General features: G+C 44.8%; 1 protein-coding gene across 5 annotated transcripts in view; it reads left to right on the forward strand.

The window, feature by feature from the left end:
• Nucleotides 1-12,250, forward strand: part of LOC120421993 (serine-rich adhesin for platelets) — a 121,285-nt gene that overhangs the window by 99,163 nt on the left and 9,872 nt on the right. For 2 of the 5 annotated variants that reach the window (XR_005606060.2, XR_005606061.2), the window contains exons 5-13: nucleotides 353-502; nucleotides 3,256-4,706; nucleotides 4,935-5,696; nucleotides 5,829-5,975; nucleotides 6,037-6,725; nucleotides 6,787-7,003; nucleotides 7,059-7,511; nucleotides 11,426-11,549; nucleotides 11,865-12,028. Coding sequence is in view for 1 of the 5 variants with exons in the window: in XM_039585305.2 (XP_039441239.1) it covers nucleotides 353-502; nucleotides 3,256-4,706; nucleotides 4,935-5,696; nucleotides 5,829-5,975; nucleotides 6,037-6,725; nucleotides 6,787-7,003; nucleotides 7,059-7,511; nucleotides 11,426-11,549 (3,993 nt within the window). In the remaining 4 variants the exon portion in view is untranslated. The remainder of the gene's footprint in view (nucleotides 1-352; nucleotides 503-3,255; nucleotides 4,707-4,934; nucleotides 5,697-5,828; nucleotides 5,976-6,036; nucleotides 6,726-6,786; nucleotides 7,004-7,058; nucleotides 7,512-11,425; nucleotides 11,550-11,864; nucleotides 12,029-12,250) is intronic. The other 3 variants (XR_005606062.2, XR_005606063.2, XM_039585305.2) reach the window with 3 other exon arrangements.

Raw genomic sequence — 12,250 nt, forward strand, 5'->3', positions numbered from 1 at the left:
GCCTGCTGACTGATCGAATGCATATTTGCTCAGTGTAGAACCAGTCCGAGGCCTGCTAAGATCGCGTCCAAGCGACGAACCCGTGCTGCCTGTTTGCTGCAGGCACTTTAGAATAATTAGCCAAAACCACCGATACTCTTGACCATTTCGCGGGGTTCAAGTGTCCACTCAGGTAGCCTTGGGCAGGAATCGCTTTATTTTGCGCTAATTTTTGGGTCAACCAATTCTAATTTGCATACATTTGATCCAGAAATCAACCTTTTATTTAAGCTTTCTCGTGACGATCGTGTTCTGATTTCGAATGTTCTCTTTTGCTTATTCTCTCTTTTCTTATTGTTTTTATTTTTTGCAGTTTCCTTGCCCGTGGCAAAAGCATCTCGATCGAAGACCTCTCCACCGAACGTGACGAAACCAACTTCGATGACGACGTCGAACCCACGCAGTGGAAGCGAGTCAGCAAGATCCGGCGATCACTTCAGTTTCCAAGGAAAACCGCCCCAAAGTAAGTTGGTGTGATGTGTGGTGTGTGTGATTCTGGAGGGGATATTTGGTTTTCGACTATTCGTAAAAGTTGTTTTATTCTTCGAGTTTCTGAAGGGAATTTAAAATTGTTGGCACCATCCGTTTGTTGTAAACTTTTGCTTCAATTTTATTTAATTTGATATACTGCCATGTAAGAATTTTATTTGTTGTTACAATTATATTGCTCTCCAAAAAGTTTTTATTTACTCGCCATTGTGAATTTTTTATCACTATTCATCTAGAATCCAGAGTTGATTATCTGAAAACTTCTTAGAAACTTCGTATAATCAAATAGTGGCAGAAAAAATATGTTTTTTGGAGTTTTTTTTTCCTTTCTTTCATTTTGTCAATTTCAACAACAAAGATGAATCTGCCATTTTGGCAGCCATCTTGGATTTAAAATTGTCAAATTATTTTTAAACACTTTTTGGGTCATATATGAGCTCAACATCCCAACACAAGACTACGAAAAAAATGTGTTTCGATTATCCGGATTAAATTTTTTCGAGGACTCAAGTCTTGGTGAAGGAAATTCAATTCTCTGCAACTTTCTCGAAGGGTGCAAGAAGAGGTTCTATCCCATTCCCCAGAATCCCATTCCCCAGAATTCCATTCCCCAGAAACCCACTCCCCAGAATGGCCCATTCCCCAGAATGATCCATTCCCCAGAATGACCCATTCCCCAGAAATATTTAGGACCCTGAAAAACATGTTATATTTCCCATTTGGTATAATGCCATTTAGCATAACGCCGTTTGGCATAACGTGATTTGGCATAATGGCTTCATAATGGTCAATTGGCATAATGATATTAAATTTTCAACATTAATTATTCAATTTTAGAATCGCTTTAAAGAAGACATCGCGACTTGTGATAACTGCTGATACTAATTGATTTTTTCCTTAGGAGAACTCTCTTTACTAGGGATAACTGCTGAAGGAAAATTCAACTTATGTCAGCATGTCACAAGTCATTAGAGTTTTCCTTTCTTTAAAGAAGGGAAAATTCAACTTTAAAGGGAAATTGAACTTTTATCAGCAGTAATGACAGATATGAGAGTTTTCCCTTCTTTAAAGAAGGGAAAATTTAACTTTAGAGGGAAATTTCAACTTTTGTCAACAATTACCACAAGTCAAGAAAGTTTTCCTTTCTTTAAAGAAGGGAACATTCATCTTTTGTCAGCAGTTATCACAATAAAGGCGAAATCTAAACACTTAACACTTTAAAACTGATCACTTTTTGAAATAAAGTACATTCGTAATAAAAAAAACTTTTCTGGGGAATGGGTCATTCTGGGGAATGAGTTTCTGGGGAATGGACCATTCTGGGGAATGGATTTCTGGGTAATGGGATTCTAAGGAATGGGATAGAACCGCAAGAAGACCTGAGTTGATCCTGATGCAATGAAAATAAATAAGCTATACAAGAAGTATTGTGGAACAGCATCTAATTCCATCGTGCCTCTAATATTGGCATATGAGCAAAGCGTTAAATTACAGCTTATAAAAAGGAGTTTCAACTGAAATCGAATGATAAGTATTTCAATATGAAGTTAGCAAGCAAGTTTCCATCAAAAGGTAAAAAGTTGTTTTATTAGTGAAAATCAGTTATTTGGATGGAGCGAGTGAGTATAAAAACTCAAAAAAATCAGGATCAACTATGATTTTGTTGCACCCTTGGACAAAGTTATAGGGAATTGAATTTTCGACAAGAATCTCAAAAACAAATTTTGTCGAATTCTGTGCCACCTAACGGCGAAATCCTCAAGCGATGTTTGTCCTCATACATCGTGATTTTTTCCATAAGAAATTAAGACAGAGACCCCTACACCTTAACTGGCAAAAAAATATTTTTTTTCCAAAAAAGTTAAAAGTTTCAATGAAAATGGGGTTGCTTAACATTTAAGTATATTTTTTTAATACTTTCAACGGTTTCGCAAATCGGTTTTTTTTCATTTTTGATTCTTTTGTAAAATATAGCTGTGAAATTATCTAGAACAGCAATTCATAACCTTCTTCTAGCCTGGTACCCCCTGCCGTGTAAATCAAGTAGGCCCGGTACCCCCGTTGAGAATCGCTGATCTAGAAAATCTATCTTGTTAAAGGTTAACTGATCGACTTGGACTGTATGAAACTGACCTTTTCCGTAAACTTTAAAAAACACTCTTAAAAATCCAGATTTTTATCAAATTTTTATTATTTTTGAACTAGTAAGTTTATTTTGCTTTGTATTGTTTTTTTTTCAATTTTGCTGTTTTTTTACAGTGTAAATTTTCTTTCTGACTTATCAAAACCTAAAACTTTACTGATAACACCAAGTCAATCAAAAAGTCCTCAATTTTTTTATTGATTTAACTGATTTCATGGGTATGAGCAGCTATAAAATTTGTACGATGTAATCTATGGAAGAACCTTCGATGCAAAAAAGTTTCTTTGGACATTAGCGATTTATGTAAAAAAAATAAACAAATTAGATATTTTTAAAATCATAAATTTCAATTAACGTTTCAAAAATTCTTAAAGTTTTTTTTGGAGAAATGATTAAAATGAATTGATATTATAGAATCAGTTAAAGATTTTCTACCAAATTTCTTAAGATTTTTATTTTTGTTTGTGTTTTTATCGCTGTTTACACAAAATTAGCAAGCAAGTTTTACAATTATTTACATTGGCACCTTATAAAAAAAAAAGATTACCGTATTCTTAACATTAATCCCAAATTCATTTCCCCAGAACCAGCACCCGCCCGGCCGACCTGCCCGAGAACTCGGTCAGCGTGTGGAAGATCCGCCAGGAGCTGGAGAACGGCCGCCGGCTCAACACCGCCATGCGCAACAACCACATAGACTTTGTCGCGCTGGACAACATCCTGAAGAGCGTGGCCGAGTCGCCGGTGCCCCCGTCGGAATCTCCGCGACCTACGGCCGCCAACACGGCGGGGAAGCCCCCGTCCGCTTCGAGCTTTTTGACGGCCGAGTCGCTGAAGGAGATCCGGGGGAAGCTGAGACGGTTGAGCAATGAGTCGCTGTACCGGGACGATATGAGTCCGGGCGATGACGATGGATCGGTGACGATTACGGAGGTGGAGACGCGGATGGGTCAGCTGCAGACGAGCAGTAGTTCGGATTCGTACAAGAGTAACAGTTTGGAGTCGAACAGGAAGGGGTCGACTGATAGTAATTCGGATGATTGGCACTCGCGGCGGAAGTCGTACGGGTTTGAGCGGATGCACCAACCGGCTGGGTTCATGGCCAAGATGGACTCGTCGACGGACAGTGGAATTGGCCGGTCGACGGATCTCAGCTCTAGCTGGTCTAGTGGTGGGAACGACGGTTCGGGAGCTCCTAGGGGGACGATTGTGACCTTGGGAGATCAGAAGGAAAAGTCGGCGAATCCAGCGATGGTCATCAAGATTACGAATGAAGCTCAGGAGAGTGTAAAGTCGAGCTACCGGGACGAGGAGATCAAACGCCACTCGATCGCTGTGGATGAAACAAGTTACGTGCGCGATAGCTTGAAGACCATGTTCGAGAAGAAGACTTCGGTCAGTGTGAATGGGTTTACGCATACGTTCATCGATGATCTGAACAAGAACAAGAAGAAGGTCGAGTTTTGTAAGACGGAGGTGCACTTTACGGCGGATTCTGGGAGGGTGAACATTGTGGAGACTGACGAGAAACCGCCACCAACGAACAACTTCCGAAGAAGGCGCAGATCATCCGGAGGTTCTATAGGGTCATCGTACCTGCAGGCGATCAACTCGGGCGTCCCCGTGACGCACTTTGGCGATCTGGAGAAGGGTGTCGTTGAAGCTGATCTGAAGGAGAACCCGGTGTACACGGCACCCCCGACGGTGACCACCACGGTGAACAACAGCCGTCCGGAACCGGCTCCACGCAAGACTGTCCCGGTGGCATCGGACGAAAGTGATGGCCACTCGGCAGACGAGATATCGCTGCGAGGCATCCTGAAGAACAAACCCGTCAAGCCGAAGCCGTACGTGCTCGGCGAGAACCTGGACAGCAGTGAAAGTTTGTGGGGCGTCAAGTTGAGACCGGTGTCGACGGAGCTGAACTACTGGAACGGTGACTCGGACGAGAAGGCCGGCACCGCGGACGAGAAGGAGAACGGAACGGCATTCTCGACGAAGATCAACCTGACGCAACCTGCGTGGAAACCTGACGGTAAGTGAAGTTTTGATTGTTGTATTTGTAGTTTGCTTGACATCTTCCAAGGATGAACTATCGCTGCACGCATTCCGACTAACCTTGAATTTAACCCGCATCCCTTTTGATTGGACCAAACCAGTAAACTAACTCTGTAATAAAGTCATACTCGCGCGCTGGTCTAAATCTACCATTTTTCTCTCTTGCACCTTTCTATCTTCCCCCTTTCGTTGCAACGAAATCTAGAACCGTCAGACTCGATCCCAAAATCCACTACGAAAATCATGATCGATATGACGAAAGATCCCGTTGAACAACCCGCGAACCCGTTGAAGTCGACCTCGTTGATCATGCGCACGATGCGTTCGGCGAACCAGTTTGACGAAGCGATGAAAAAGCTGGAACAGGCTCGCCGTGACTCGCTGGAAAGTGGCGATGATCAGCGATCGGCGTTTCAGCTGATCTCGAGCACGATCGCCAAGTCCAGCTCGGCCAGTAGCATTCAGAAGGACGCGACGCCCAAACTGAGGGTCGCCAAGTACGCCGCTTCGCTGGACGGAGATCTGGACGAACCCGGAGTCGCTCCGTCGACCGGCATACGCCGTAGTTACACCAACGAGTCCCGCCTGTCGGACTTTGAGGCCTACATCAGCAAGAACAGCATCCGTCGGTCCAGTACGGATGAGTTTTCCTCCGTCAGTATGGTCTCGAGCGTATCGAAGCCGGTGGCGGCTCCGCGGATGAAGAAACTGACCACTTCGAGCGCGTTGAGCCATCAGTTGACCCAGCTGAAGCGGCTGTACGACGCCGCCGATCAGTACGACAGTGACGACAGCGCAAAAGCCGACGAAGAGGTCAAGCTGTACTTGGGGAATTTGGGCCACAGCGGCAGTGAGGAAAAGGCCGGTGGCAGCGAACTGTCCGGAAGCTGGAGCCGACTCAAGGCGAAGCGAAACATTCAAAAGTACCGCGATCAGGACGTGAAGATCACCGTCAACTCGACGTCAGGTAAGGGGTTTTTTAAGTGCACTGTTTTACCTTATTTTTGATAGTTCATCCGACGTGTACATAATGAGCGTTGTGTGTGGTTTAGCTAACTGCTTTGAATTCAATATTGATTAATTAATTAAATCTCTTCAGAATTTGAAATACTGAAGCCAGCGACCAACGGAACAACGCACACGACCATCACGACGAGCAGCAGCGAGAAGCAGAAGAACAGCAACGTAATGTCCATTGCCCTGAGAAGTCCATCGCCAACGAAGAAACTTTCAACGCCTAGCCCAGGTAGTGAGGAAAGCTCAGCTTTCTTTTAAATTTCCGAAAACTAATCTGATTCCTCTTTCAGTGAAAACTATCGAACCTACCCCAGTTCAGCCTCAACCCCAGCAGCAGCAGCAACTGCTTTCCCCGCACTTTAAACGATACATCCCGAACTCTGCTGCTGCCGGCAAGCCGAACAGCGAACAAACCACCTCGACCTCAACGAACGGCACAGCACGAAACGAAGAACGGGCCTCACTTCGGCTGTCGTCCGGCGCACGACAACTCCGCGAGCATGAACTGTCGTTCTTCGGTGTCGCATCGAACCAGAACCAGAGAAAGACGCAGCCAGAAGCTGCCAGAACTCCCACAAACACGGCGTTTGTCCGCTCGACGACGCTCACGTCGTCCTTCATCAAGCGCAACTCGATCAACATGCACCCACTGTCCACGTCCGGATCTTCCTCGACGAACAACTCGACCAGCAGTTCGGTGAAGCCGCCGACCTCCACCTGGCAGCTGACCAACGACAAGCCGGACCTGCTGCGGCACAGCAGCGATGCGATCCTCAAAACGGCCAGCAGCTCATCCGCTGCGACGACGTCGCTGGCGACGAGCACTTCCACGATGTCCTCGCTCGATCAACAGCCACACTACGAAAATCTAGTCAAATCTGGCAAATCCGAACCCAAGCCGTACGACCGGAAGCAGGACCTCAAGCGGGACGAGGAGATCCTTGAGGAGCTAACGCGCGCAGCTGATGAGATTCTGAATGTGAGTAACGACTCAATCTGTCTACAAGGTGATCTTCATTGACTTTCCCCTCTTTGAACAGGTTGTCAACAACATGTCGAATGCTGAAAGCAACGAAAGCATCCTCAACGATAAAACGTCAACGAACTACAGAACCACCGGAAGTGGTGTCACGCTGGGAACGATTCGCGAATGCTCCACAACCAACAAGCTGATGCGATCGTGTGGCGTCCAGGTGTCCAAGAACTTTGACGACAGTCTGAAGCGTCACCATCTGCAGCAGCGATCGTCAACGAGAGGTAGTCATTATTTTCTCCTTACTAAAATTTTCATTACATCCAATATCACCAACAGTTTCATCCGCCTCCTCCAACGAGAGCCTCCCGCGACCATCGCCAACGCGAACCACGTCCCAACGATCCGCCAACCACCACCAACAGCCAACGCAGTCGTCCGAGTCCCGCAACGGTAGCATCAGCAGCAGCACCACCCGTCGCAAGTTGCTGAGCTCGGCCGTGTCCGACTCCCGCCGACTGACCCGCATGGCCAGCAAGGAACGTCTGTACGCGTCGAACGCTAGCTCCTCGGAGGATTTACCCAACGTCGTTAGTGTGGAACCACCTCGGAGACCCCGACGCACCCGGTATCACAACGGGGGTGAAAAGGACACGAGCTCGACGACAACGCAGCAGAGAGTGAGTTCGGCCAAGAGTGTGACCTCCGAGGGGCGGCGAAGTGATGAGCAGAGAAGTGTGGCGACGAGTCGATCGCATCGGAGTGAACGGTCGTCGACGAGATCGAGTAAAGGTGGGTTTGGTTCAAACTTTCATTTTTTGAGTTCAGATTTGGTAGACCCACAGAAATTAAATGTAGCAACATTTGTATTCCTGGTCTTGCAACATTAAACTATGGCTTTTCTGCAAAAATTGTGCATTAAAACAATCAATAATATTGCCCTCATGTAAACTTGATAGCGATCGTTAGTCCTCCAAAAAATCAATAAGTACCGTCACCAGAGTGACATTGGGTCATACAAATTTCATCATTTTTGTATGACCCAATTTCACCCCCTAGACCCAATGTCACCCCTGATGACGGTAATCAATGATTTTTTTTAGGATTTTCGTCAAATTCGAGTCTGTGGTGGTTGAAAATTTATAAAAGGCCTAATTTGATTTAAAAAATAGAAAATTGGACGAGCTTCCACTCAAAATATTTACGAGACTGAAAAATTATGTCTGTTATATTTCAATTCCCAAAAACTAAGAAAAAATAGCCAAACCCGCTATTTTTTCCATATTTTTTATTTCCAAAACCGGATTAGACTTTTAATATGAATTGTTCAATGTTTTTTTTTTTTAGAAATCATAAGTTCCTGCTTTTTCTTAGGCTACTTTGACAAAAAGTTGAACAAAAAAATCGTTGCAACGACTTTCAAATTTTACTTTTAAACTTGGAAATCAAAAATCACATGGAAGTGGTGTGTTTTTTTCTGTCAGTGTATTTTTTTCAAAAAGCTCGTCCAATTTCCTACAAGTTTGTCTTTGACCACTTTTTGATACGATGCAACGGCTTCGCGATAGAGCAATATTTTAATTACCTACAAAAACATAATTATTTAAAAAAGTCATTTTCAAATGCAACTGGATCCATATACATTAAAATGGCTTATATAAGTGTAGGATAACATGTCTAACAAATTTCATTGAATTCGGAAAGGGTCGAGTAAAAATGTACCTGAAAAATTACTGGTTTTGGCTGGAATTGCTTTGTAAAAAAATGAAAATTTTCATAGTTATTTATTGTGTTCAAGTTTAAATATTGAAAGATTTTTTTCCAGTTGTTTGCTCGGTACTAAACTATTCTTATCACTACCTACCTTGCCGGAGTCCCGACTTATAATCAAAACTGTTAACAGTAGACTTGCATATACACTAAATCCCCTAAATACGCTCCCCCCGATTGCGCCTCCCCCGTTTTGCGCCCCCCGAATTGCGCTCAAACCCCGAAATAACGCTCCCCCCTAATAACGCTCTAATTTGCGCAAATCGGGGGAGCGTTATTTCGGGGTTTTGGCGTAAAATGGGGTTTTCATTTTAAATGTACTTTATTTACATATAAATGAAACATTTCTATAAGGGGTCATCCACAAAACACGGATAAGGGGCCATCCACAAATCTGGGTATCCATGAACTCCCGGAAGTCATGCCCTAGGGGTCTACCTCATCAACGGGGGTCTATATGGGTGTATTAACCATCAATATAGCTTCCGGTAGCTTCAGTGAACCACGATGGGTATTCTGGGGTACGTTGGATGGTTATGGGTCCTCTAGGAACCCCCGGGAGTTATGACCTGATGATCTACCTGATCAACGAGGGTCTATATGGGTGAACTAACCATCGGTATAGCTTCCGGTAGCTTCAGTGAACCACGATGGATATTCTGGGATACGTTGGATGGTTATGGGTCCTCCAGGAACTCCCGGGAGTTATGACCTGATGATCTACCTGATCAACGAGGGTCTATATGGGTGTATTAACCATCGGTATAGCTTCCGGTAGCTTCAGTGAACCACGATGGATACGCTTCGCCATGTTGGATTGTTATGGGTCCTCCAGGAACTCCCGGTAGTTATGACCTGCTGATCTACCTGATCAACGGGGGTCTATATGGGTGTATTAACCATCGGTGTAGCTTCAGGTAGCTTCAGTGAACCACGATGGATACCCTTCGCCATGTTGGATTGTTATGGGTCCTCCAGGAACTCCCGGTAGTTATGACCTGCTGATCTACCTGATCAACGGGGGTCTATATGGGTGTATTAACCATCGGTATAGCTTCAGGTAGCTTCAGTGAACCACGATGGATACCCTTCGCCATGTTGGATTGTTATGGGTCCTCCTGGAACTCCCGGTAGTTATGACCTGCTGATCTACCTGATCAATGGGGGTCTATATGGGTATATTAACCATCGGTATAGCTTCCGGTAGCTTCAGTGAACCACGATGGATATTCTGGGATACGTTGGATGGTTATGGGTCCTCTAGGAACTCCCGGGAGTTATGACCTGATGATCTACCTGATCAACGGGGGTCTATATGGGTGTATTAACCATCGGTATAGCTTCCGGTAGCTTCAGTGAACCACGATGGATATTCTGGGATACGTTGGATGGTTATGGGTCCTCCAGAAACTCCCGGGAGTTATGACCTGATGATCTACCTGATCAACGAGGGTCTATATGGGTGTATTAACCATCGGTATAGCTTCCGGTAGCTTCAGTGAACCACGATGGATACGCTTCGCCATGTTGGATTGTTATGGGTCCTCCAGGAACTCCCGGTAGTTATGACCTGCTGATCTACCTGATCAACGGGGGTCTATATGGGTGTATTAACCATCGGTGTAGCTTCAGGTAGCTTCAGTGAACCACGATGGATACCCTTCGCCATGTTGGATTGTTATGGGTCCTCCAGGAACTCCCGGTAGTTATGACCTGCTGATCTACCTGATCAACGGGGGTCTATATGGGTGTATTAACCATCGGTATAGCTTCAGGTAGCTTCAGTGAACCACGATGGATACCCTTCGCCATGTTGGATTGTTATGGGTCCTCCTGGAACTCCCGGTAGTTATGACCTGCTGATCTACCTGATCAATGGGGGTCTATATGGGTATATTAACCATCGGTATAGCTTCCGGTAGCTTCAGTGAACCACGATGGATATTCTGGGATACGTTGGATGGTTATGGGTCCTCTAGGAACTCCCGGGAGTTATGACCTGATGATCTACCTGATCAACGGGGGTCTATATGGGTGTATTAACCATCGGTATAGCTTCCGGTAGCTTCAGTGAACCACGATGGATATTCTTGGTTACGTTGGATTGTTATGGGTCCTCCAAGAACTCCCAGGAGTTATGACCTGATGATCTACCTGATCAACGCGGGTCTATATGGGTATATTAACCATCGGTATAGCTTCCGGTAGCTTCAGTGAACCACGATGGATATTCTGGGATACGTTGGATGGTTATGGGTCCTCTAGGAACTCCCGGGAGTTATGGCCTGATGATCTACCTGATCAACGAGGGTCTATATGGGTGTATTAACCATCGGTGTAGCTTCAAGTAGCTTCAGTGAACCACTATGGATACCTCTTGCCATGTTGGATTGTTATGGGTCCTCCAGGAACTCCCAGGAGTTATGACCTAATGATCTACCTGATCGACGGGGGTCTATATGGATACATTAACCATCGGTATAGCTTCAGGTAGCTTCACTGAACCACGATGTGTTTTAGACACATCTGAAAAAAACAAAAAATAAAAAAAAAACTGAATTTGGGAAATCGAATTAAAAACAGGTACAGATTGACGAGTATTTTGTATTCTACAATTTTTTTGTTTAGATAAAATTAGTTGTTTTTTGCCGAAAATATTAAAAATCGTATTTTCTTCCGACAAAATCGCCAAGTCAGCTCCGATTTTGATGATATTTTTACCAGGGCTATGTTTTGATCCCTCAAACGCCTACTGTGATTGAAAATAAAAACACTCAAAAAAAATATTCATTTTAATAAAAGGTCAAAAACGGAGTATAGCATGGTGTCTTCACAGAGTACTCTGTGTTGTCTTCTTTATGATTGATTTATGGGTTTTTTAAATGTGTTGAACCGAACTCATAACATATTTTATCTCTTCTCACCCCTCACAACAGCTCACACCACCGGAGGCACCCTGGTCAGCACCACCAGCACCGCCGCCACCGGCAGCGTCCTGCCCAGCATCGACCAGCAGCACCGCATCCGCACCAAGTCCGGCGCGTCCGTCCTGACCACTACGTACGTATTGCAAACGTTTGTCGTGCCACCGCCGCGGCGTAACCGTAACCGCCGCCGTAACGGATCCCAGCGGAGGCCGGTGGTGGCCGCCACTTCCGGTGCCATTGTACGGCGGCACTCCTCACGCTTGCGAGCCGATGTCACTAAAACCAAAAACAAGCTTAAACGGCGCCGAAGCCAGCTCGAGCTGTGCATTTGCTCGTAGCCCCTTAAACAAAAAACTACAAGCAATGGGTGGTGAAATGCTCCTTTTGTGTGTGTGTGCCTTTTTGTGTTAATTGTGAACCCTTTTGTTTGCCGGCTTCCCCTCCCCAGGGCTTCTTCTCTGCTAAACCCTCCAAACCTCAAACTTTCAATCCGACAAACGCTGGCTTAAACAATACGTGCGCGCGAGCTATGGCCAAAGGACGCCGCAAACCTGCGGAAACCGGTGGTGTGAACACGCATTGAACGCAAATTTTGTGATAAGAACAGCATAGGTGAATTTGATTTTTCTAGTTTATCGACGTCGTTCATTCATTTCATCTGGGACTAACCACAGTCTTTGTTACATCTAATATGATTCACTTTGGATTAATTTCATTAGGTTTGTGGAATTCTGTTTTCTGAAGATAACACTATCGAACCATATTCACATTTTCACCAAATTTATCTCCATAACAAGGCCGGATCCTTGCGCATCTTTTGGTATATATAACATT

This window comes from Culex pipiens, chromosome 2 (assembly GCF_016801865.2).
Source record: "Culex pipiens pallens isolate TS chromosome 2, TS_CPP_V2, whole genome shotgun sequence".
NCBI lineage: Eukaryota > Metazoa > Arthropoda > Insecta > Diptera > Culicidae > Culex > Culex pipiens.